Raw genomic sequence first — 27,207 nt, 5'->3', positions numbered from 1 at the left:
AAGACATTATTTTATTCACTCATCTCTCTCTCTCTCTCTAGGTTGCTAGTAAGGCATTATTTTATAATATTTTATGGTGTAGTTATATTATTTTATTGTGTTGTATGAAAAAATAAAAATTGGAATGTTGCGTGTATTGTAAAGTGGGTTAGTATAATAGATAAAGTAACTATTTTGGTCATAAAAAAGTAACTTTTATACAACCCCAAATGCTAGTTCTCGTCAAAAGGAAGTAGCACACTACAAGAACTGCTTTCCAAAGTTTTGTATAATCCAACTATGGTGGGCCTTTTTGTGTTTTAGGCTGGATCGTTCCTGCTGTACCACGGCCCGTAATTCTAGGGTAGGAGAGTCAGGATTGGCCTAACTGAAACACACCTTAGGCCAACTTGTGTGCAAGTTAGGCCCTTCTTGTGCTAACGCGTCCTAGCAGGAACCTATAATGTATTGCGTGCTCATGGTAGGAAAGACTGTTGCAAATGTTATAGCAGGAAACACAATGTGGTAGGATAACTAAAACATTTTAACTAAAATATTTTCTACTAATAAAAATAATACATAAATAACTCCACGAAGGAGGATATCACAATATGATTATGAGTGACAAGGCCACAACAAAGTGAAATTAACAGTAAGATAACAAGTTAGTCATTGATCAACCAAAACAAGAAAAAAGGGATTCTTCTGCTAAGGAATGAGCTTGGCTCTTTAGCATATACAAGTCCAAAAAGAGAACCAATCTCCAATGTAGGTAACCTTAGAAAGGGGCTCTTGCCGTAAAAGTTACACACTTTGGAAAAAGGACCTAGATGGCTTAATCTCGGATTCTAAATTCATTAGAGAGTGGGCTATCGAGAGGGGGAGAAGTGGGTAGCCCATTGATGCATGTTTTTACTCCTATCACTCATGTTTTTCCATTTCTTTTGGTTTGTTGTGTTCTTTCTTCCTTTCTTTCTTTGTTTTCTCTATTTTCTTTTCTTTCTTTCTATCCTTCTATTTTTTCTGTTTACCATTTCTCCCCCATTTTCACTATGCACGTCTATGGCATTTTATATTACCTAACATGATAGGATTTACATTTTTTTCTCTTAACCATTTTTATCCCTTAACCACTTTTGGCTTGTTATGGATGTCTTTACAAGGCCGCCCACTGGTATGCCAACTGTCTAGCCACCACCACCACTACACTGTGTTGACTGTGCCACATCTCATTCCTAGACAAAAGTGGTTTTGTTTTTGCCTCTTATCTCCCTTAATACTCTCATCCGGATAAGGGTTATACATCTCCCTTACCAACTTCTATAGTATGCATCTAGTGATTTCAGCTCATGTTTACTCCTTTTGGGTGAGATGTCATCCCAGCAAGACATTTCTCCCAAAAGACCTTGAGCGGGAACCCTAAAATAGGCTCCCCCTTCTCCCCACCACCAGACCACACCCTCTCATACTTCTGACTCGTGACCCACCTCCTATATATTGGCTGGGTACAGGTAGGTGGTGCCTGAGCCTTGCGTGCATGCTCCACTTTCGTTTGAGTCCATTACTTTTCTGGTTTTCATGTGTTTGTCATTGCCTCCATGTTTGTCTGATTTGGATGTACGCTCTGATATCTATTTAACTCTTGCGGCATGAAAGGCACATGGACCTTTGGGCTTCATTCTCTGCGTCCTATCTCCTCTTTGGACTAGGCATTGCTTGGGTATGAGCTCTCTTCCTTTTACTCGGCTCATGTCCCCTTTTATCCTGCGTTCGTGGCCTGGCTGGTGCTCCTGTCATGCCACTACACTACTCCTGCTATGATATTACTTGTGCTTTTACCTTGTTGTTACCTCTGGGCTTACGAGGTGAAGCACCTGCCATGTTAATTTCTTGCATTATCCCTTCTTTTGGACTTTACTGTCTAGCATTCCTATTGGGCCAACCCATTCCATCATTTGGGCTTCCTTGGCTCACTTTATTCCTTGGGCTTCCTCGGCCCATTTCATTTTTCCTTACCTCTTTCACTCCCATGGGTTTTTGCTAAATCATTTAGGCTTTCTTAGCCCAGTTATCATATCCTTACCTTTTGGGCTTATTGGCCTTTGTGCCAAGCCCTATGAATTTGCTAATTCCTTTCTTAGGCTTCCCCGGCCCATTTTTACTTTCTCTCCTTCTCTTACAATTCCCATGGGCTTACTACTCTATTCCTTGGGCTTCCTTGACCCATTTGCTTTCTCCCTAGCGACTTATTATTTTTGTGGGCTTATTGATCATTATTCTTCCCATTCTGGGCCAATGACCTTTATTTTACTATTTTCTTTCCCCATTTTTTTCGTATTGTTGGGTTTCTTCTACCATTAGGTCCTTTTGTCAAAGGTGGGCATCAACACCAACTATGTATGAGATCTTTTTTTCAAACTAAGTACTCCTAGAAAATGCTATTGTGGCCAGTTTGTAACTAGTCATATATCCGTTATAGCTCCATGACATATATACTAGCTCTTAATTATGTATAAATAAATCCATATTTTCACCCCAAAAAAATATTTTTTAAAAAGTTTGTAATACTAATAGATACCCTATTTACAGAAGTTTGTCTCGAGAATTGGTAGATGTAATAATTCTATTGGGATATGAGTTTGGAGAGTCTAGCGCCACAATAAGTGGCACAAATTTTGCCACGAGTTGTACAAATTTTTGATTGAGTGTTTATTATATAGATTTGGGTGGGGGCTTTGAAAATTTGGATGTTGTGGGCAGAGGTTTGTTTGGTGGCAACATGTGTCAAGTTAGGGGCATCGTTGGATTGCATCATTCGTGCAATCCATGAGAAAAGGTAACGTTGATATATTAAATGATTAAATTTATCATTTCTGCAAGGTCGCAATTTGTGCCTAGGCCCAACAAGAAGGAAGGTATAGGCCCAAAGAGCCCAAAACAATAAATTTATAGAGTGTGTGTCAGAAATCTTGTTTCTAATGAGCTTAAATGGTAACAACAATGGCTCAAGATTACAAAACAACAAGGATGAACGAGTTGATATGAAGAAACTTATTCTTGAACTCAAGCCGAGGACCAAATGCTTATATTTCTCCTCCCTTAAAGATTAATTACAAATATCCAGTCTACAGTGTTCTTCTTTTTCTCTCTCGATCCCCCCCTTATTCAAGATTGTGGAAGTCATCTTGACGCTGGGACCCCCTAGACTCTACCTGGTGTGGACCTGAATTTGCCATAACTAGACTTCAGACTCACTAAAAACCCCAGATTTCCCATAGATAGTGCCAATTATAAGGTCGCAAATCGTGTCTAGGCCCAACAAGAAGGAGGGTATAGGCCCAAAGAGCCTAAAATAATAAATTTATTGAGTGTGAGTCAGAAATCTTGTTTCTAATAAGCTTAAATGGTAACAACAATGGCTCAAGATTACAAAACAACAAGGATGAACAAGTTGATATGAAGAAACTTATCCTCGGACTCAAGTCGAGGACCAAATGCTTATATTTCTCTTCCCTTAAAGACTAATTACAAATATCCAGTCTACAATGTTCTTTTTTTCTCTCTCTCGATCCCCCTTTCTACAGGACCTTCCTCCTTCTTATAGTTCCTCCTCCCCTCCATTCTTGCTCTCCACGTGTAGATTTAGACTGCTCCCCCTAATACTTGTCTCATCAGCCTCTTTTTGAAGTCCTTAGGTAATAGCTGTAAGGCTGAAAATCACTATTCAAGTATCACTTCCTCATAAATGTGGCCAGAGACTTAGGTACAGAGCATTCAATATGGTGGTAGCAGCTTTCTTTGAGATATTTCCCAACTGTTCTTGCTCTTTATGCCCCCGTGAAACATATCTTCACCCACAAGACCTCCTGAAAGATCATTCTAATTAACATGACGCACCACCTGACCCTTATCTCACTTATCCAAGGAGGTACCCCTCCTCGTATTACTTCCAATAACCTCTTTCGCAACAGCTTGCTCGTGGGCCCCTAAGTTTAACATCCCTAATACCATCAACCCGTCCTCGGACAGGTAAACATCCTCGGACAGGTAAATATCCTCGGACACAGCCCATGGCCCAAAAATGCATCTTAGACCTTTTATCCCCACAATTTCTTAACCACTTAAACTTTTGGAATACTTAGTAATTTAACATGGTACAAAGTAGAAGGTATCAAGTTTGATCATTGTGTTTACTCTACCACCCATTTAAAATATTAAAATCTCACGTATTAGGTCACACTTATTAAAGGGGAGTTTGAACCCACATGCAAGAGAGTGTTAAAATTATAGTTAAATAATTAAATTCACCATTTTCTAATGACATAAACTTTTAAGAAAATTGTCAAAAGCCTTGTGGCTCAATTGTTTGATATTAATTTTGTCTTTTCACCTTTTGTGATTTGGGATCTTTTTTTTTTCTTTTTTTTTTAATTTTTAATTTTAATCTTTCAAAAAATGCTTTTGTGTTTTGGATAGAGTGGGGCCTTAAGATAGTTTCAACTTATGGCGATTGCTCCTGACGATCACTTTTTATCATCAGACTATGACATCAATTGGTTTTTTATTGTTGGTGGGGATCAAATCTTAGAATTTTTATTTGACAATAAAAAACTTTACTAGTTAAGCCAACTAAAAGTTTAGAATCCTCCACAAAAATTTACCTAAGTGTATATGTATGTGAAATCTTACTCTAACATAATCGTGTATATATGTGTGAAACTTCCTCCTAAATACTTGAACTCGGCCCTTACCCCCTCACCCTACAAGAACTTGTACTTATAGAATGACTATCATTTCAAAAAATCATGCTAGTAATAAAACTTAAAATTATGTTAGAAGAACAAGGAACACACATATATTGTACCCAGTGTTGTTTATAATTACCTTTATTGCCAAAGGGGGAAAAATTTGATAATGGAAGATATCATCCTTCGTCACATTTTTTTTTCACAGCAATTAAAATATAAATGAAAAAAAATAGCTAATTTTATATATAAGACATTCAAGTAAAGCTATAAAAAAGAGTTGTACGCATAATTTAAACAAATTAATAAATATTTGTGAATTCAAACAATATGTTTTAGGGTTGTTCCATGGTACCCTCTTTTTTTTAGGGTACTGTACCCACCCAAATCTTGACCCTCAATTGTAATAATTTAAATCCTGACCATGTATTAATTTTAGTGAATACCAATTACCGGTAGAGCAAGTTTCCATATAAAAGCAAAAGCAAAACCTAAAAAAAACCAAAATAGATCTGTTTCTCTCTCGCGTTCACTCAATTCTAGGGGCGAACCAAGCTTTGTGTCCATCAATCTCCTTCCCGCATTCCGTGGATTTACTAACTGGTAAAGGTAAGGATCAAAACTAAACGCTAATTTCCAAATGATCAGTTTGGGTACATATCACTCCTCTCTCTATTTGATTTTGAGATCGTCGAAAATGGGTATTGGGTATGGCCGTTTATAAAATTATTGGGATATGTTCTTAAGGGATTCTTCTTCTCAAGCTCTATTTTGATATCTTTGGTTCTCCTTGAAATAGGTTGAGCTTTGCGATGATGATGAGTTTCTTGTTCTAGCCACTTGTGTGGGTTTTGGATAGTTGGTTTCCATCTAGGTTCTCTTATTAATGTTTTTTTTTTCTCTCTAATTTGTGAAGTTTACTTTGAATGCTTTAGGGACTGTATTTGTTAAGAGGTACTCTAAATTCAAAACTTTGTGAATTTGGTGAAAGTGTAGATGGTCTTATGTGTATGATGATAAACTAGGCTTTAGGTGTTTGCCATTGCTTTACTGGTTTTGTTGGAAGTGCTTACAATTCCTAAGGGCACATTCAGTGCAAAAGAGAATTGGAAATTTGCTTCTTGGATTACACTTACAGAAATCAGTTGTGATAACTTATGTTCATTACTTTTGACTTTTATGTTATGGTTGATAATGTCGTGGGCATCATTTTAGCTGCTAAATTCAATTGGGTCTTCAATTATTTTTATTTTCAATTGTTTAGAAAAGTTGGTATTGGCAATTTGGTACATAATGTGAATTAGAATGTTCACCTGTGCATTTTATAGTGGTGGAAGGGTTCTGCAAGTGCTTGTCACAATTGGACATAAATGTTATGGAGAACTTTTTTTTTTTTTGGCATGCTTTCTAACTTAATTAACTTTACTCCATCTCCTATATAAAACCTTGACATTGAAGCACTTCTAGGAATATCTATTTGAATGTAAAAATGTTGACTTGGTGTAGTTGTTGAGGGTTTGAATGATTTGATTATTTTTATTGATTAGTCTATGAGTCTGTAAACTTTAGGAGCAACACCAAGATCGTTGAGTTCCAACATTAAAGTTCAGAGTTGTCAAAATATGACTTGATTATTGATATTCAGTTATATTATTGACTGAGGACAATAGCAAAAATATTTTATTTTTGTGTTTAGTATCATGTAATGTCTAAATTTTGGAGATACTACTGCTATTTGTGTTGCGCTTATGCCCTCATTTGATTCTCTGGTCTAACATATTTTGTTTATGTTTTTATTTGATAGATTTGGCTGTTTTTACTTAGTTCCTTTTTTCCCCCTTACTAGGGTGATGCAAATAGTGCAATGGAGCAAAAGTCTGACAACAGTAGAATAAGGGGAAGAGAGAATCAAGTTATCTTTGTGTTTAAGGAATTCTGTTAAGAGAAAAGACAGTGTGGTCTAAGGATCTTGAGTACTGCCAATTAGTTATTCAAAACATTGATAGCTTTACCTTTTTCATGTCTTGTTATTTAATTGTGGTTGTTCAACAATTGTTAGTATCACGTTATCATATTTTGTACTCAATGTTGAATTCAGATATTTAAAATATTAGCAAAAATTGAGGTAAATACCAAGTCTTGAATTTTATTTCCATATTGTTGTTAAATGTTCGAACTCAGTAAAAAAAAAATTAAAAATTAATATTTGCTTGAAATAAAATCTAGCGTATGTCAATTAGATGGTAACTTAGAACATTGATCTTCTACGGATTTCTTTGGCTGATGAGAATTCCAAGGTTCCTTTGGCTTTCCTCAGTGAGGTAATAGCTTCAAAAACTTGTAGTGAACCTATAATGAACACTTTACAACCTATGCTGATGTATATCTTGATTGGTGTTTCAAGGGATGATATGTTGCTAAGGGAATTTCATTCTTTATCGTCTAGAAGCTTAATTAGATGGAGCTAATAATGAGACTTGACCGGTACAAGGAAATCTCTTAATCGTGCGACTGAAGTTGCTATCTTTGGGCTTTTTGGTTTTGACCTAGACAAACATATTCACATATGGTTTACATGTAGTATAAAGATATTATTGATATAAAATCTTACTCTTTTGCTTTTGTTTTTTATTTTATATATATCCTTGTATAAGGAGCAATGCAGATGTTTATATGTGAGCGTCAAGTCCACTAAAAGGGCCATTCTTTCTCTTTCTCTTCGATGATATGCCGTTTCTAAATGTTTTGTTAGCAATTGTGATGTTCGCCTTTTTGGCTAAAACACGAGTATCTTGAATCACAAATCAGTACTCTTGCATCAGGTGATTTTACAATACCTACCTATTTTTTAAGTGGGTACCATACCCACCCAAATCCTAGCCGTATATTTTTATTGTTTCAATCTTGAGTGTTTTTAAGCTTAGTGGTAAACCTAATACTGGCATAATGGGTAGCAGATAAAAAAAAAAAAAAAACAAAAAACAAAAAGAAAAGAAAGATACAGAGTACGAATGATTTGGTAAAAAAATTGAGAATGAAAGAGGGCAAAAGCAATGTGCCACTACAACCACTTGCCATCCACAACCTTCAGATCATCTACCACTGTCACCGGTAATAATTTTTTTAGTGTTTGAGAAGCTGTTTATTTATTTATGTGATTTAGATTTTTTATTTATTTTTTTTTTTTTAAGTTTAGTCTGATCTAGGTATTTTAGAATTGAGGAGCTAGGACTTGTGTAAGAATTGGGTTTTTTATTTCTTTTTTTATTTTCTGATTTTGGGTTAATTTGTTTGGGTATTTCAGCTTGATTTGGTTTGGGTATTTTTGGTTATATGTTTGCTAGTTTCTAGTGATGATTTGGGGACAAAAATCCAAGCACTGAAATTATATTAAGCATTCAAAAATATTGACAATTTGAAACTCTTTTTCATGCATGATTAAACATTCTCTAATGTTTTTGTTCCCCTTAGGGTGATAGTCATGCCTAGGAGGGTTGAGTTTTTGCCTACTTTGGCTGGTGTTTTGCACTGTTATTGTGGTATGTGCAGAGTCTTTGGGGTTTTAAAGGTATTTCAGTAAGTTTCTAGGTTTTGGGGGCATTACGGTCATTTTTTTAGGTTCTAAGCGTATTAAAGTAATTTTTTAGGTTATGGGCTCATTTCAGTCATTTTTGAGGTTTCAGTGTCATTCAATTATTTTTTAGGTTCTAAGGGTCTTCTAGTAATTTTGAAGGGTTTCAAAGGTATTTTGGTCATTGTTTTGGGTTTCTTGGTTATTTCGATCATTTTTTATGTTTTAGGGTAATTTTGGTCATTTTTTAGGTTTTAGGGTCATTCAGTCATTTTTTAAGTTCTAAGGATATTTTTATCATTTTTAAGGTTCTAAGGGTATTCCAGTAATTGTTGAGGGTTTTGAGGGTATTTTGGTCATTTTCAAGATTTATGAGGTATTTTGGTCATTTTATAGGTTTCAATGGTATTTTGAAATTTTTTAAGGTTTTAGGGTCATTTTGGTCATTTTTTAGGTTTAAGGTGCATTAAGGTCGTTTTTTAAGTTCTAAGGGCATTACTGTCACTTTTTGAGTTACAAGGTCATTTCAATCATTTTTTAGGTTTCATGGTCATTTAGGTCATTTTTTTAGTATCTAAGGGTATTTCAATTATTTTTTAAGTTTAGAGGGTAATTTAGTCTTTTTTTAGGTTTTAGGTTCATTTCGGTCATTTTCTAGGTTTTAAGGATATCCCAATAATTTTTGAGAGTTTTGTGGTTATTTTGGTAATTTTCAAGTGTTAGGATGTGTTTTAGTAATTTTTGTATATTTAAGGGTATTTCGAAAATTTTAGAGATTTTAGAAGTATTTTTGTTATATACATTCGTAAATTATTTGGTAATTCGGTGGGGGTTGGGTTGTGTTGGCTACAGCCATATGTAATGTTGGTACGGCTTAATATGACGATGAAACTGTCAAATGTGAGTAAAAAAAAAAAAAGAGAACCATTGAATGTGAGAAAGTGCGGACACATGTGATGTCGGTACTGTCCAATGTAACAATGGAACTATTAAATGTGAGAAAAAATAAGGTACCTTTGAATGTGACAAAAGTATAGTCAGATATGATGTTGGTGCATCCTAATGTCACAATCGAATCATCAAATGTGACAAAAAATAAAGGAAGCACTAAATGTGACAAGAGTACAATCACATATGATGTTGGTACTGCACAAAGTGGAGATGAAACCATCAAATGTGAGAAAAAAAAGGAACCACCAAATGTGACAAAAGTATTGTCAAATGTTATGTTGGTACTGCTAAATGTAACAATGGAGCCATCAAATGTGAGAAAAAATAAAGGAACCACTGAAAAATTACAGTCAAGTGTGATGTTGGTACTACATAATGTGAGGATGAAACCATCAAATGTGACGAAAAAAAAGGGAACCACTAAATGTGACAAAAGTACTGTCAAATGTTATGCTAGTACTGCCGAATGTGACAATGGAACTATCAAATGTGAGAAACAATATAAGGGAACTGTCAAATGTGACAAAAGAATAGTCACATGTGATATTGGCACTACACAATGTGAGAATGGAACCATCAAATGTGAGAAAAAAAAATAAAGGAACCACCGAATGTGACAAAAGTACAGTCATATGTGATGTTGGTACCGCACAATGTGAGGATGAAACCATCAAATGTGAGGAAAAAAAAAAGAAACCATCAAATGTGACAAAAGAATATGTGATGTTAAAACTGCATAATATAAGAATGAAATCGTCAAATGTGAGGATTTGGTAATCAGGTATAGCAAGTTGACTACTAGTGCCTACCATACCCCCTCCCCCAAAAGGGGGTATGGTAGAATTACCCATATGTTTATATTCTTTATAAAAAAAAAAAAATCTATAGAAAACGATCTTTCGCTATTTGAAACAAATCCATTTTATTTTTCATATTCTATTCTAAATGATGTGACAATTTAAATACTGTGGGGAGTAAAAGGACCCAAGTGGGCATATGGGCCTTTGGGCTGTAACATGGAGGGTCGACCTGCTCTAGGATTAAACTCTATGAGTTGGCCCATACACCGAGGGTCCGAGGATACAGCCGAGGGAGAGTTTCACCTCGGACAGATCCAAGAGAACTCAAGATTTCATTATAAAGGTCAAGGCACAACTCTGGAAAGACTAGTGGTTAAAAGGGGACATCCTGAATCTTCTAGATGCACCAGTATTAAAGAAAATATCAAGAGCAAAGGCTGCCACCTCCGCATTAAAGGCTCTGCACCTACCTCCCTGGCCGCATTAATGGGGAGGTGACCCCTGAACAGTGAGGTGGAAACTTCTAGTCACTGTTCAAAAAGTATCAGAGAAGGAAGTATAAAAGGGGGTAAAAGGCCAAAGAAAGGGGGGATCGAAAACTGAGAAATTAATTAAGAAATTGTAATCTTTAAGGAAGAAAGAGAAATAATAAAGAAGTAGTCCTCGGCTAGAGTCCGAGGAGATTCATTGTACTTATTGTTTGTTATTTACCTGTTTTTGTTTATAAAAGCCTGGTATCAAGCTCCCAATACTTCTAACCTAGGTTCCAAGCCCACACTCTACAAATTTTATTGTTTAAGGCTCATTGGGCCTGAGCCCGTGATTGTCTTTGGGTCCAGGTGCAATTGTGCACTTACAATTGGCGCCGTCTGTGGGAAATCTGGTCTAGAACGAGTGGGAATACTATGGCAGGCTTGGGTTCTCACCATGAAGAGTCACAGGGATCACAGCCGGAGGATCTTTTCGAGCGTCTTGAGCGTCGAAGGGATCGTGAGGGAAGCGTCCATACAGAATACCCAGGGGCTAGCCGCACTCATGGTGGGGGTAACACTACCCATGAGGATGGAGCTAAAGTCATGCAGAAGGAGATTAATCGCTTGAAGAGAAAGTTACGCCGCGCGAGACGCAGGTCTTCACCATCCTCATCTAATCCTTCCTCAGAGGAGGAACGGGGAGGTAGCTACAGCTTAAGATCTTGCTCACCCCCAGTACAATGTCCTCTAGAGAGGAGGATGACCAGTCAGCTCGTAGACGTAAGAAGACTCCTTCCAGGGGCTTGGGGAACGATGCTATGAGTCGGGCGCTGCACCAACTCTCCAAATCTCCATTTTCACGGAGGATTGAGAAGGGGAGGCTTCCCAGGAGGTTTACCCAGCCCACTTTTACCATCTATAATGGCCGGATTGATCCGGTGGAGCACGTGAGCCACTTTAACCAGAGGATGGCGGTGCACTCTCACAACGAGACCCTGATGTGTAAATTTTTCCCCTCTAGCTTGGGACCTGTTGCTATGAGGTGGTTCAACGGCCTTAAATCGGGGTCTATAGGTTCGTTTGGGGAGCTTACTAGAGCATTCGCTTCGCGGTTCATTACGTGTAGCAGAGTACCTCGGCCATTGGACTCGCTGTTATCCATGACCATGAGGGAAGGGGAGACGTTGAAAGCATACTCCGACCGTTACTGGGAGATGTTTAATGAAATAGATGGTGACTTTGATGAGGTGGCGCTTAATACCTTTAAGGTAGGTCTTCCTGCGATCACGACTGAGAAAGTCTCGACTAAAAGCCCGTCCGCGAGTGTACGTCGCCTCATGGACCGTATTGACGAGTACGAGAGTGGAGGAAGACCAACGGCAAGGAAAGGGTAAGGAGAAGGTTATCCCGCAAGAGAGAAGGGATTTCGGGTCGGACGAGATACCACAATAACGAGGCCGAGGAGAGATTACGTTGGGCGATCCGGTTCGGCGGCACCTCGAGCCGTGAACGCGTGTTCGAGAACCGGTGCATCGGTTGTTGGAGAAAGTTCGTAAGGAGCCCTTCTTCAAATGGCACAGGTAAGATGTCGGGGGACCCCTGCGAAGAGGAATCGAACCTCCTTACGCTCGGTATCATCGGGGATGTGGGCCACACTCTGAGAATTGTCGGACTCTTTGGAGTCACTTGGAGCGACTTGTCGGCGAAGGAAAAGCGAAGCAACATTTGTGCCAACCTAGCGGGCCGGGCGGTCAATCGGCTCGAACAATCGAGGGAATAATTCATCTCGGCGGCTTTAGGAACAATTAATGTTATTTTGCTGCACACAGCGGCAGGACCGGTTCGGCTCCTACCAGGGTGATGGCAGTTTCCCATCCTCAGGCCGAGGAGTCGGGCTGCAGACCGAAGAGGTTGAAGCTAAATCTGCCCGTTTTAGGGTTTTCCGAGGAGGAAAAGGTAGGGACTATCCAGCCCCATGACGATGCCCTTGTAGTTACGCTTAGGATAGGGAATTATGATGTGAGGAGGGTGATGATAGATCAGGGCAGCGGTGCAGATATCATGTACCCTGATCTATTTAAGGGGTTAAGGTTGAAGTTGGAAAATCTTACTCCTTATGACTCGCCGCTTATAAGTTTTGAAGGGAGAGCCGTTGTGCCGAAGGGACAGATCCGTTTGCCCGTTCAATCCGGCTCAGAAACGGTTGAGGTGGATTTCATTGTGGTTGACGCATACTCTCCATATACAGCCATCCTCGCCAAGCCTTGGCTGCACGCGCTTGGAGCTGTCTCCTCTACCTTGCATGTTAAAGTTAAATTCCCCTCGGGAGAATGTGTTGAGGAAATCCTCGGCAGCCAATCGGTGGCCAGGCAGTGCATATCTGCTGCAGTATTGCATCAGACAGAAGCCGAGTCTTCGGCTTTAATCACCAAAGACTTATAGCAGTTAACAGCTCCTGATTCATCTGGAATGGTGACAGGAGAGGAGACACATTGTGAGGAGTTAGAGAAATTTCCAGTAGCTGATGACTCAGAGAGGTTCTTCCAGGTCGGCATACTTTTGCCACACCAAGAGAAGATCAAATTGTTAGAATTTCTAAAGGACAATATTGATGTTTTTGCGTGGGATCCATACGAAGCTCCGGGCGTCGATCCGAACTTCATTTGTCATCATTTAAATGTCAACCCAGCTATTGTTCTGAGAAGGCAGCCACCTCGGCGCTCTTCCAGGGAACATTCCGAGGCTGTGAAGGAAGAGGTGCTTAAACTCAAAAGGGCTGGGGCTATCAAAGAAGTTTTCTACCCCGAATGGTTGGCTCATACAGTTGTTGTTAAAAAGAAGAATGGAATGTGGAGGGTATGTGTGGACTTTACTGATTTGAACAAGGCCTGTCCCAAAGATTCGTTCCCAATGCCGCGTATTGATCAACTGGTGGATGCCACTGTCGGACATCCTCAGATGAGTTTTTTGGACGCCTTCCAGGGTTACCACCAAATTCCCTTGGCATTGGAGGATCAGGAGAAGACTGCCTTCATTACACCGACGGGGAATTATCATTATAAGGTCATGCCATTTGGTTTGAAGAATGCTAGGGCTACTTACCAAAGAATGATGACCCGAATGTTCGAACAGCAGCTGGGGAAGACCATTGAAGTATACGTGGATGATATGGTAGTGAAGAGTAAGACAATACCCTCACACGTGAGAGACCTGACTGACACCTTTCAGGTGTTAAGAAAGTACAAGCTGCGCCTTAATGCCTCAAAATGCTCTTTCGGCGTTGGGTCTGGAAAGTTTTTGGGGTACATGATCACTCATAGAGGTATAGAGGTAAACCCAGCACAAGTTAAGGCTATTCAGGGCTTGCAACCTCCTCGGAACCCAAAAGAAATCCAAAAATTAACCGGAATGATTGCTGCCTTGAACAGATTTATATCTCGGTCAGCTGACCGATGTCGTCCCTTCTTTCAGTTGTTGAACAAATGGAAAGGGTTTCAATGGACCGAGGACTGCGAGTTAGCTTTCCAACAGCTTAAGCAATATCTTTCTCGGCCACCCATTTTGTCTCGCCCTGAGGTGGACAAGGTTTTGTTCGCTTATTTGGTAGTGGCTGTCCACGCGGTGAGCCTAGTCCTTATAAGGAATGAAAGCGGGGTGCAAAGACCGGTCTACTACGTTAGTAAGTCTTTGAATGAGACCGAGGTGCGCTATCTGCCCTTGGAAAAAGCGCTTCTGGCCGTAGTCCACGCCACGCGCAAACTTCCTCATTATTTTCAGTCTCATACTGTGGTGGTCCTGACCCAATTGCCTCTCAAGGCGGTGTTACGCAGTGCCGATTATTCTGGCAAGGTGGCAAAATGGGGAACCATTTTGGGAGCCTTTGATGTTAAATACAAGCCTCGCACCTCGGTGAAGGGCCAGGTCCTCGCTGACTTGGTGGCAGAGTTTACCGAACCATTGCTAGAAGAAATTCCAAAAGAAGCACACATGGATGAAAAATCAGTTGGTGTGATCACAGCTGTGATGCCTCCGATTTGGAAAGTGTATGTGGATGGGGCGGCTAATCAAAGAGGGTTTGGTGTTGGACTTGTTCTAATGTCCCCAGAGGGAATTGTCTTCGAAAAATCTTTGAGATTGGCCTTCTCGGCTACTAACAATGAGGCCGAGTATGAAGCAGTCTTGGTAGGCATGCAGATGGTACGAAGGATGGGTGGAAGGGAAATCCATGTGTTCTCGGACTCTCAGATAGTGGTCGGCCAAGTCATGGGAACCATGGAGGCTAGAGACCCCAGAATGCAGGAATATTTGGCCCAGGTCAAACGTCAGCAAGCTGAATTTGACTCCTTTGCCTTAGCTCACATCTCTAGGAGTGGAAACACTCATGCAGACTCTTTGGCCACATTGGCAACGTCTTCGGCTCAGGATTTGCCCAGGATCATCCTTGTAGAGGATTTACTAAAGCCAACTCTTACCCCCGTCAATGCGGCTCACATCCATCTAATAAGGCCTGGACCTAGTTGGATCGACCTGGTCATATCTTTTCTTAGGAATGATATCCTTCCTAAGGAAAAATCTGAAGCAGATAAGATACGTCGAAAGGCGTCACGTTTCTGGTTGTCCGAGGACCATAAACTGTACAGACGATCCTTTTCAGGACCGTACTTGTTGTGTGTGCACCACGAGATCAACGGAAGCACTTCTGGAGGAACTGCACGAAGGGATTTGTGGAAGTCACACTGGGGGAAGGTCCTTGGCCCATAGGGCCCTGACTCAGGGTTATTGGTGGCCCAACATGCAGAGAGAGGCTCAGGACTATGCCAGAAAATGTGATCAATGCCAGAGATTCGCCCCAAATATTCATCAACCTGGAGGGGTTCTTAACCCTCTCTCCAGTCCTTGGCCTTTTGCACAGTGGGGATTGGACATAGTGGGGCCATTTTCGAGAGTTGCAAGAAACAAAAGATGGCTTCTTGTGGGAACAGACTATTTCACTAAATGGGTTGAGGCCGAGCCTTTAGCAAATATCAGAGATGTTGATTCCAAGAAATTTGTCTGGAAAAATATTGTCACTAGATTCGGTATACCACACACACTTATCTCAGACAATGGCGTTCAATTTGACAGTAAGGCCTTTAGGAAATATTGTGGCGACATGGGTATCATAAATAGATACTCCACCCCAGCTTATCCTCAGGGAAATGGGCAAGCCGAGGCCGTTAACAAGGTCATAGTCAGTGGGCTTAAGAAAAGGTTGGACGATGCGAAAGGCAGATGGGTAGAAGAACTCCCTCATGTTCTGTGGACGTATCGGACCACCCCGCGCAAGTCCACGGGAGAAACGCCATTCTCTATGACATATGGAGCCGAGGCGGTGATACCTCTGGAATCTGGTTTTCCCACCCTAAAGACAAGCTCTTTTAGCTCGGAGAATAACAATAGACTCCTGGAGAAAGGTCTTGATTTACTCGAGGAACGACGCGAAGCAGCCATGGTCCAAATGGCTTATTATCAACAGAAGCTAAAACGGGGATATGATGCCCACGTGAAGCTAAGGCCACTTGCACTTGGTGATCTTGTATTAAGGAAAGTTATAGGCACTTCTAAGAACCCAGCTTGGGGTAAGCTAGGACCCAACTGGGAAGGCCCCTATCACATTGTTTCAGTAGCGGGCATAGGGTCATATCGGCTAGATGAAAAAATTGTACCACGCCCATGGAATGTAAATAATCTTAGAAGGTATTATTATTAATAAAATGTGCTTTTGTCAGTTAACATTTCAAAGTTATGAGTACCTCTGACGCTTGCAGTTACTACTCTTAAGAATCAAACAGAAACTTGGTTAAGTGCAGTCTTCGGACCACAAACCTTGTGGAAATTGATATCTTTTCATTTGTTAAACAGAACCTTAGTTATGCCGGGTCCTCGGACCTTCTACTTTGGGGAAATTAACATTTGAAGCTACTGTTCTTAAGAATCAAACAGAAACTTGGTTAAGTGCAGTCCTCGGACCACAAACCTTGTGGAAATTGATATCTTTTCATTTGTTAAACAAAACCTTAGTTATGCCGGGTCCTCGGACCTCTTACTTTGGGAAAATTAACATTTGAAGTTACTACTCTTAAGAATCAAACAGAAACTTGGTTAAGTGTAGTCCTCGGACCACAAACCTTGTGGAAATTGATATCTTTTCATTGTTAAACAGAACCTTAGTTATGCCGGGTCCTCGGACCTCCTACTTTGGGAAAATTAACATTTGTAGCTACTGTTCTTAAGAATCAAACAGAAACTTGGTTAAGTGCAGTCCTCGAACCACAAACCTTGTGGAAATTGATGTCTTGTCATTTGTTAAACAGAACCTTAGTTATGCCGGGTCCTCGGACCTCCTACTTTGGGAAAATTAACATTTGAAGTTACTACTCTTAAGAATCAAACAGAAACTTGGTTAAGTGTAGTCCTCGGACCACAAACCTTGTGGAAATTGATATCTTTTCATTTGTTAAACAGAGCCTTAGTTATGCCAGGTCCTCGGACCTCCTACTTTGGGGAAATTAACACTTAAAGTTACAATTCTTAAAAGTCAAATAGAAACTTGGTTAAGTATAATCCTGGGACCAAACCTTGTCACTATTTTTAATATTTTGTCACTGTTCTTATTCTTATCACCCTTTTTATGGAAATCATTATCTCATCATTTATTAATTTGGATCTCAAATTTTTCATTCTTAAGTGTTAAGCAAAATTTTTGCAAGGAATGGTCTTCGGACCTTACATCCTGCTGAAAGCAATATATCATATTACAAAGGTTTAACTGTCATATGAGTTGTCTAAATTTGGTATTATTTGATGTCTAAATTAAGTTATGCGGCAGTTTTGAAGTCATAGTTAATTGCATGGTGGAGTTGTACTTATTTATTCTGCTTCCCCTTTAACTGTTTGTTATTAAAAGCTCTCATGGCAAGCACAAAAAGAGTAAAGTAAAACCAAGACAATGTGAACAGAAATTTAATAAAAATCTTCTTCATTAATTGTATACAAAGAAGGGGAGTACAGAAATTTCCTATACTAGGCCCTAAACTAGGGAAGGGGGGTCTTGAAGGGAGCTGCTGCCAGCCTCAGTACTCTTCAATTCCAGCTCAAAGGTGGACAAGGCTTGTTTCCCTTTGTCTGTTGAAGGCATGAGGGGCTCCACACTTTGGATCCGCTCCTTCTCGGCACCACCACACTCGTCCTTCTCTTTGTGGGAACCTTCAGGTTCTGTAGGAGCAGGAACGAGCTCTTCCACTACAGGAGGAAGGGCAGGAGAGGCAGCAACAGGAGGGTCTTCAATGTCCTGTATGTCTAAGGGAAGCCAAATGTTCTCGGGCTTCCTCAGCTCGGAAGCTTGAGGAACCCCTACCGCATTCAGGGCTTCTCCCCAGACCTGCTGACAGTACTCTTGGCACAAGGGCCGCGAAAGCCTCGCGTCGGCTCTTCTTGCGTTCGGTCACCCCCTGCGATGGCCTTCTTCGCGGCTTCCGGTGCGTCTTTGGTGGGCGCGAGCCTCCTCCCTTAGCCCGCGTAAGCTCCTTTTCCAAGTCGGGCGTGCTCGTTGGACTTGGGCGAGCTCGTCATCCTTTTGACGAAGGAGCTTACGCCGCCTCCCTTGGGTTGTCATCGTCTTCAGTGGCCTTATCACCATCTCTTTCTCTCTTCAAGTCGGCCGGTGGGACGTGATTTTCCCATTCTCGCTGGGGCTGGCTTAGAGATCTTTCGCCTCTTGCCTTAGCTCTGCTCCATCCCGGCGCGCTTCCGAGAGTCGTCCACGAACTTCTCGGCGGCGAAAAACCTCTTGGATGGACCAAAAAGGATAGGAGGTTAAATACGGTGAAGTGTTTACAAACCGGTATAGAATGTTAGTGTACGATGGAACTTACAGAGCTAAACCCCTCTTCAACGAGGAGGAACGGTGCATGGCTGGCCCATCTTCTCCAAGGTTTCCATGTCCTTGGGAAGCGAGGAAGAGGGTGCTACGACACCTCGGCTAGATGGTGAGCATGGCCTGGCTGGACCGCCACGATCGGAATGGCGGGGAACGGGAGCACCGTCTAGTCTCAAGTCGAGGAGACCAGTGGGCTGGGTGCTCGGCGCACCTCGGCTACGTCTGCGATCTCCCCACTTTCCAGGCGGCGGGGCGCGCCCTTTGCCCTTGTCCAACTTCTTCTTGGGTCGGCGCGGCATTTCATCTTCTTTTGTTTTTCTCCTCCAGCCCCCTCGACCTCTGCTTTCCTTTTCTTTTTAGGGTCTTCGGCTGGAGGCTTAGGGTCGGCTGGAGGAGGAGGAGGTGGTGGCAAGGCAGGGGGAGCTTGGGACTTTCTTGCTCCCTTCTTTGCCACACGGGCACCTCTATCGGTCATGAGGTCCTTAAGCGTGTCCATTTCTTCTTCGACTAAACTGTCGTCTGGACGCGCTATCACTAGACCCGCGATCCCAGAGGCCTCGGCTTCCTCTTCCTCCTCATCGGAGAGGATAACAAATGGGTTTCCGCGAGGTCGTGGAGAGTCCTCGAGCCGAAACTGGTCTATCTCCTCGTCCAAAGTGTTTGAAGAAGACACTTGCTCCTCTAGGACAATAGTTGCCTGGGAGTGTGTAGTTAGAGGGACCGCAGCAATCGGTTGTAAATACAGTATGGTGTTGGGGCTGTCAGGGAGGTCGTGATCGTCCAGGAAGTGAGGTCTGGCTACGTTGATCTTCCTACACCGCCGGTCACCAGCAATAATGGCGTTTTCTATTGCCTGGAAGTCCGAGGATACGGGATCGTACCTTAGAATCAAGTGAGCAGCCCTGAGTTGTAGGTCCTCGCTGACAAACACCTCGGAGCGCAGTACTCGGTTTAGATCTGCAACGTTGCAGTGGCTCAAGCGTGGGCGCACGTGTTGCTTATCTGCAAAGAAAGACATCAAAGCAAACGAACATGGTCAGATTCACACAACATATAATAAACTTAAATAAACATGAATACATGTGAATACGCATTTTTGAGTGTTAGAGGAAGTTGTGCAGTGGGGAGGTTAATCCTAAGGTGTCGCACCTGGATCTCCCCACTCAACTGGGCAATGGAGGCCGTTGTGCCAGTTCCCAGAGACGATTAGGAAGTCATCCTTCATGCCTTTGTTGGATTTGGGCAGACATGAGATTAGCCTAACGACGCTGGAGCGGGATTTAATGTAGTAACCTACATTAGTAAGTTTATGGCACTCGTACAGAAAGACGACATCGTGCCAGGTGAGGTTTAGACCCATTTGCTCGTTTAGAGCATCGACGCTACCAAAAACTCTAAAAACGTTTGAGGTGCACTGATCGGGACACAACCGGTGGTTGCGGAGGTACTCCCTAGTTACAGGCTTCATTGGGAGGGTCATCCCACCCTCTACAAAGGCTACCATTGGGATGATAACCTCTCCCTCCTTTCTAGAGCCGGCCACGGCTTCCGCCGGGCAATATTTTAAACCTACATCGTCGGGGATGTGATATTTGGCTCTAAAGCCTTCCATTCCAGCGGCGGTATCAACTAGACACTTGAACTTTCCCATCAAATATGAACGAAAGGTTAAATTCTAAAGGGGGGAATGATTATAAGGAGAGCCGAGGACAGGGTCCGAGGAGAAAGGGTTAAGAGAAAAAAGGAATAAGAACTTACAGACTTGAAGTTGTGCGAGTTTCCACGGATTTGTGTCGACAAAAGGTGATTGCTGATGTTTTGATGGGATTAGTCTCTGGAGAAATAAATGAAGGCGCAGGTTCCCGAAGCGTCACGGTGTGCGGAAAGCGGCCTCGAAATTATATTTGTCCCGCCCAAATTTTCGTGAAATAACGAGGACCGTTGGATGCCCATCTCACCGTTGAACGTGGGGGACAAGGTTTAACTTATAGTAATAAATGCGTGCGTTTTTGAAAATAAAACCGCCAAGTGTCACCCTCCGGAACGCGAAACGGCTTTCACACGTGTGGTTATTTGTAGAAAGTGAGGAAGAAGTGTTCGTTGGATCAAAACCCTATTTTTCTCCTCGGATGATGAAAAATAGAGTTTTGAGGGGCTATTGTGGGGAGTAAAAGGACCCAAGTGGGCATATGGGCCGTTGGGCTGTAACATGGAGGGCCGACCTGCTCCAGGATTAAACTCTATGAGTTGACCCATACACCGAGGGTCTGAGGATACAGCCGAGGGAGAGTTTCACCTCGGACAGATCCAAGAGAACTCAAGATTTCATTATAAAGGTCAAGGCACAACTCTGGAAAGACTAGTGGTTAAAAGGGGACATCCTGAATCTTCTAGATGCACCAGTATTAAAGAAAATATCAAGAGCAAAGGCTGCCACCTCCGCATTAAAGGCTCTGCACCTACCTCCTTGGCCACATTAATGGGGAGGTGACCCCTGAACAGTGAGGTGGAAACTTCTAGTCACTGTTCAAAAAGTATCAGGGAAGGAAGTATAAAAGGGGGGTAAAAGGCCAAAGAAAGGGGGGGATCGAAAACTGAGAAATTAATTAAGAAATTGTAATCTTTAAGGAAGAAAGAGAAATAATAAAGAAGTAGTCCTCGGCTAGAGTCCGAGGAGATTCATTGTACTTATTGTTCGCTATTTACCTGTTTTTGTTTATAAAAGCCTGGTATCAAGCTCCCAATACTTCTAACCTAGGTTTCAAGCCCACACTCTACAAATTTTATTGTTTAAGGCTCATTGGGCCTGAGCCCGTGATTGTCTTTGGGTCCAGGTGCAATTGTGCACTTACAAATACAATGGGTGAATTGGAGAGAACTTGAAATAAATGGGATCATTTTCCTTAATCTTAAGTCTTAACATTAAAATATTAAAGATATTATAAGTTTTACTATATAGAGGTTATGAATTAATGTGGCAATAAATATGACTAGTAGGCTTCAACAATCTAGTTTTACTGTAATATTTATCTTCTCATTCTTTATTCGATTTCCTTTCTTTCTTGAATCTTGCTTCTTGTCTGCTAGACTATTGAATCATGCCTCTTGTCTGCTAGACTCATGAATCTTGCTTCTTGCCTGCTACACTACTGAATCATGCTTCTTGTCTGCTAGACTCATGAATCTTGCTTCTTGTCTGCTAGACTATTGAATCATGCTTCTTGTCTACTAGACTCATGAATCTTGCTTCTTGTCTGCTAGACTCATGAATCATGCTTCTTGTCTGCTAGACTCATGAATCTTGCTTCTTGTCTGCTAGAATGAGGTGTCTCTACCTAGACACTCTGTTTCCTTTTATGACTTTCCTACAGCTATGAGAGGTTTTCGGTCAGCCGAGTCCGAATACATACCGCCAGTAGATGGGCATTGAATAGTCCCTATTCTTAAGTAAAGGTAAGTCTATTCAAGGGATTTTCTAAAGTGCCACAACCCAGCCATAAAAGAACGAAAGTATCCCTCCAGTTATACTGCTAGGAGTATAACCAGAGAACGACTTTAGTAATACTCTAAAGGAGGACAAAAAAATTGTTTCTATTCAAATAAATAAATATATAATATATAAAAATAGAAACAATAAAAAATAGAAATAAAAAGGAATATTTTTCTAGAGAGTTTCAACTTATGACATTTGTTTCTAGCCTTTTATTATCAGACTAAGATACCAATCAGGTTTTTTTTTTTTTTTTTTTTGTAGGCAGAAATTGAATCCAAAATCTCTTATTCAACAACCTAATAAATGAATTATTGAATTGCTTTTTGTTGTTGTGATTTATAACATCTCAGTATGTAAACTATATGTAGTAAAATTTGTAGTATTTTTAGCATAATTTAAATTAATAATTTATGATTAAAAAAACAGTAATTACCAATCTACATTCCTAAATTCTTTTAATGAGATGTAATATTTTATATAATATAATACCTAGCATAAAATCTTGTTAAAAAATTTAATGAAATAGTGCACTAACTATTTATTTATGTAAAGTGTGGATATTATAAGATTTTTCTTGGTTATATTAATGTGAGACAGTCCCTCATTTTTCTTGGTTATATTGTTTGGTGTGTTCATAACATCTAGTGTTCTAATCCTCTCTCCCTATTGTAAATATTGAATTATCAAAAAATAAAATCTCATGAATTACAGAAATTACCGACAAGCCTTTACAATGATCAAGATCAATTACAATTAAATGATTAAATCTTGTTAACAAATTCGTACATGATAGAGGCAGGGAAAGCTCACCTGAGAGACATTTTAGACCCTCTTCTCCTATCACCTCACCGGGTAAGTATACAATACTCTCGAAATACCATAAATATATATTCCTCCATCTCATATAATTGTGTGTCCCATTAATTAAATCCATGATGGAACTTATATTTCATGTGAGAATGGAGAATACACATTCATGGTATTCATTTATGGTACTCTCGAAGTATTCAATAATTTTCCTCATCTCTATACCTTCATATGCTCTCACATATAGTGATGGAACACAAGTGCACAACATGCAAATAATTTTTGTCGATATATTGTAATCACAACAATCAAAGTCAATTACAATTAAAAATTGAAGATAAAAAAAAATTACAATTAAAAATTAAATGGGATTTTTTATTATTATTTATTTTTAATGAATCAATTATATTATATTATATTTGCTACAATCTACATGAAATCGGTCAATCCTAGAAAATAGGATATCAATCTCCCACACCAATAAATTATATGAAATTTTTAATAACCATAATCGGAAGTATGATTATTATTATTGCATTATGAAATTGCGTGATTGATTAGGTGACAACTGTTTTTACGTAACAAGCCCTCTGCAAGCTACTAAAGTCTTCACATTGATAAACAAAACAGTGTAGATGCAGTGATACATGACCGGAGAAACCATATAATATATAAGACATGAGGTACAATCCCGTAAGAAATTGCATAATAGTCTCTCATCACTCAAACTCAATGTCATACGCCAATACGTCAATAGCAATTAAATGTTACTCTAGGATATATCCTTTTATAATGATGTTATCATTATATAAACCATAAGTTAATGACACAAATCTTTTTGTATAATTTTTTGGAGTGGGATTAAGATACTTAAGGAACCTTCTCCTCAAAAAAAAAAAAAAAATTAAGGAACCTTAGCATATGGAATTCTTAAAACTTTTACCTTCATTTATATATATAAAAAAAATTAAGATTATGCCACTTTATCAATATATTAATATAATCATTAAAACAAATGCCTACAAGTATTTTTATATTTAATAAATATGATAGAATTTCAACTTATGATGTTGGTTTGACTTTTTTTTTTTTTGAGAAATAATTACAACATGCTGCTAACCCTGCAGCTCGAACTTTTTCCCCCCTAGACCCCCAAGCACTTTGTACATGGGGAGGTGTCAATTCAACTACAAGGCCTTTGACGGCTTGACTTTATTAGTTGCATTAACTAGAAATCATAAAAACTTTCATGATACCAAAAAAAATAAAATAAATAAGAAAAACTTGAACTTATTCATGCTAATTCCATTAAATCATAATTACATGAAAACGCAAAGAACCGAAAGACTGTGCCCCCCTTCCCCTTTTGCTACCAATCTCCAAATCTCATACTCCTATTGTAAGGTGAGAGTGATGACGAAGAATAAAAAATTTATTTAAAAATTGTTATTCTAATTTAACCTAATTTAAGTGTATATATATGTGAAACTTCCTCCTAGAGACTTGAACCCCGGCCTTTACCCCCCACACCCACACTCCACAAATATTTATACTTGTGGAGTGACTATCGCACCAAGGGTGTGCGATGGTAATTTATTTAAAAATTGTTAAAGGTGCCTTCTCATATGCCAAATGATATGGAAGATGTTGGAGTTTTTTTTTTTTTTTTTTTTTCTTTTTTCTTTTTTCAATGATTGAAGGAGGAAGGGATTTGAATCTTAGATGTTTTCATTAGAAATATCAAGATGTGTTAATTAGATGAGTTACAGAACTTTTAACATAGTGGAGGTGCCAACAAGTTTTAGAGTTCGTTTGGGAATAATTTATTTAGCTGAATTTGAAAATTTTTTTCTGAAAGTATTGTCGATAAAACTAAAAAATAGTTGAAATAGTATAATAAGACCTATGAATAGTATCAAAAAAATACAATGAATAATACTAAAAATAAGCTAAATAGTAAAAAAAAGTTGACTTCTTAAAGCCAATAAAAAATGTCTTTTTTTATTTAAAAATAAGATACGAGTAGCTTAATAATGGAGTGGATTAAAAAAAAAAAAAAACCTTTTGGCCAATGAAGTCAAGATAAATTCATTGAAAGTTCAGGCGACAATAGACTTTTAGTTTAGATTAACAAACACCCACTTCCCAAGATAATAGGCTTTGTACTTTGTCCTATAAATTTAAGTCTATAGATTCAAAAGGCTAATTGTGGCACGAGACTTGTTTAAGGTTGAGAAATAATCCTCTCTCTATCTCTATCTCTTTCTCCCTATTTAGCAATGACAAAAAGGTTAGTGACTATGTGCTTCACAAAGTTCTTGCAATGATTTTTGCATGTTCTTATTTTTCTTCCATTTTTGAGTCTCTATTGTTTTCCTTTGCGTTATTTTCATTAGGATAAACTAATATAATGTGCACAACTATTATTTATGTATGACGTATATACATTTTTCATGTAAATATAACTTATGTTAGATTATATGCTTGAATTGACCATTTTCTAGTAATTTTAAACTTTTGAGTAATCGGTTATTTTGTTATGGTATTAAGGCATGAGGTTTTGGGACCAAATTCTGTCTCCACCTCATCTTTCATTTAAACTAATTTGTAGATTTCTTTTTTCAACCCACTATGTGATGATAGAAGAGACTATTTATGTGTAGTTTTAGTCACATATACTTTTTATGAGTTACATGACTTGTTTAAATAATATATACATATAGATATTCTTATAATTCGCCCCTAGTAGGTTAGAGGAAATAATTTTCCTGTAGTAGGTTGTTCTTAAAAAGTTACCAATTGTTAATTCATTATAAATTTAATTGTTAGAATTAAAAGCATTTTTGCCCGGTGACATGGTATGCTTATTTTTCATGAAAGTTTTGATTTCGAACAGGGATGTGTATGTAATCTACAACATACATATTATTTACACATTTTGAGGTATATTTGATTTTACATTTGGGAATTGCACCAAGTTCGTCCATTTTTTTAAATAAATTTTTATGAATAATTGCAATACACATCAGGCTAGATGGCAAAGTCGCAATTGTAACTGGTGGGGCAAACGGCATTGGAGCAAGTACTGTGTTCCTCTTCCATGAACATGGTGCCAAGGTCGTCATTGCTGATATAGAAGATAACCTAGGCCAAAAAATTGCAGATAAGCTTGGGGAAAATGTTAGCTACGTCCATTGTGATGTGACAAATGAAGATGATATCTGCAATCTTATTGACACCACCGTTGCCAAACATGGACAACTCGATATAATGTATAACAATGCAGGCATCACAGGCAGCGGTAGCCCACTTGGGAGAATTCTGGATACAAAGAAGTCAGATCTAGAGCGAGTTATTAGCGTGAATTTGGTTGGCTCTTTCCTAGGAGCCAAACATGCGGCAAGGGTTATGGTACCACAGCGCAAAGGATGCATACTATTTACTTCTAGTGCAGCCACAGCAACAGCAGGAATTTCAAGTCATGCTTATGCAGCCTCAAAGTGTGCAATTATGGGGGTAGCTAAAGGCTTGGCAGCTGAGCTTGGCCAATATGGTATAAGAGTAAATTGTGTGTCTCCATTTGCAGTCTTGGGGACTGGTATGTCTGCAGAGTTGAGTGAAGCTGATGTGTCTAAAGCAGAATTTGCGCTAAGTAATCATGTTAGTAATCTAAAGGGACAAATTCTCAAGGCAGAAGATGTAGCACGAGCTGCATTATACTTGTCTAGCGACGAAGCAAATTATATAAGCGGGCTCAATCTTTTGGTAGATGGAGGGTATAGTGTGGTGAATCCTAACATGATGAATTTTTTAAGCGCCTCCATGGGTTAAGAATTTGAATACTACTTCCCCACTCTTGTTTACTGTTGCATGGAATGTATAACAATAAGAGTCCTTATGACTTAATAGTTTGAAGCGATATTTTGTGATTAGTAATTATGACTTCATAAGTGTTTGAAGTGGCATGCTATGATTGGTCTATAATCACAAGATTCATAACTTACCACTTTAGTTCTGGTTTTGTAATTTTATCACTTTCGGTCAATAAAGATTCATGCTGTTTACTTTAACCACACTTTATCAAGTTCTAAAGGTTCGTTTGGTAAGAGATTTGTAGTAACGTTGTTTAACTGTTGTGAAAATACATGTGGGTGAAAAAGTGTTGTGAAAATATGTGTATTGTTGTTTAAACAACAAAAAGTATTGCACTTTTAAAGGAATGTAAATCCTTTGTACCACCTTTTGTGTATCACTTTATGTTCTACCAATCTTTACTTATCATGTGTATGATTATTTTCCATTTTAAACTCCAATTATTTTATAAGAAAAGTAAAATGAAAACATGGCAAGTAGTGATTGATGGAACATAGAGTGATACATAAAAAATGGTACAAAAGATTTGGACTCCTTTTAAAGTATTGTATAATTTTTCATTCTTATGACGTGTATATTACAGTGGTTGTTTAACTT

At 39.3% G+C, this 27,207-nt stretch overlaps 1 protein-coding gene and 1 long non-coding RNA gene across 3 annotated transcripts; both read left to right on the top strand.

Annotated features, from left to right (window-relative positions):
• The first annotated feature begins 5,245 nt into the window (after positions 1 to 5,245).
• Positions 5,246 to 7,501, top strand: LOC142611080 (uncharacterized). Of its 2 annotated transcripts, XR_012839947.1 has the most exons (4): positions 5,246 to 5,333; positions 6,571 to 6,849; positions 6,977 to 7,045; positions 7,129 to 7,501. It is a non-coding gene; the product is annotated as an uncharacterized LOC142611080 (long non-coding RNA). The 2 variants fall into 2 exon arrangements; XR_012839946.1 differs by having other exon boundaries at positions 5,260 to 6,849.
• A 17,476-nt stretch (positions 7,502 to 24,977) lies between these two features.
• Positions 24,978 to 26,786, top strand: LOC142611429 ((21S)-21-acetoxyl-apo-melianone synthase SDR-like). The gene is made up of 2 exons (XM_075783546.1): positions 24,978 to 25,027; positions 25,767 to 26,786. The coding sequence occupies exons 1-2, from the start codon at positions 25,017 to 25,019 to the stop codon at positions 26,566 to 26,568; spliced, it is 813 nt and encodes a 270-aa protein (XP_075639661.1). The 5' UTR covers positions 24,978 to 25,016; the 3' UTR covers positions 26,569 to 26,786.
• The last annotated feature ends 421 nt before the right edge of the window (positions 26,787 to 27,207 follow it).

Source organism: Castanea sativa, chromosome 9, assembly GCF_040712315.1.
Source record: "Castanea sativa cultivar Marrone di Chiusa Pesio chromosome 9, ASM4071231v1".
NCBI lineage: Eukaryota > Viridiplantae > Streptophyta > Magnoliopsida > Fagales > Fagaceae > Castanea > Castanea sativa.
Note: the sequence above shows the minus strand (reverse complement) of the source record. Positions and strands in the feature narration are given on the sequence as shown.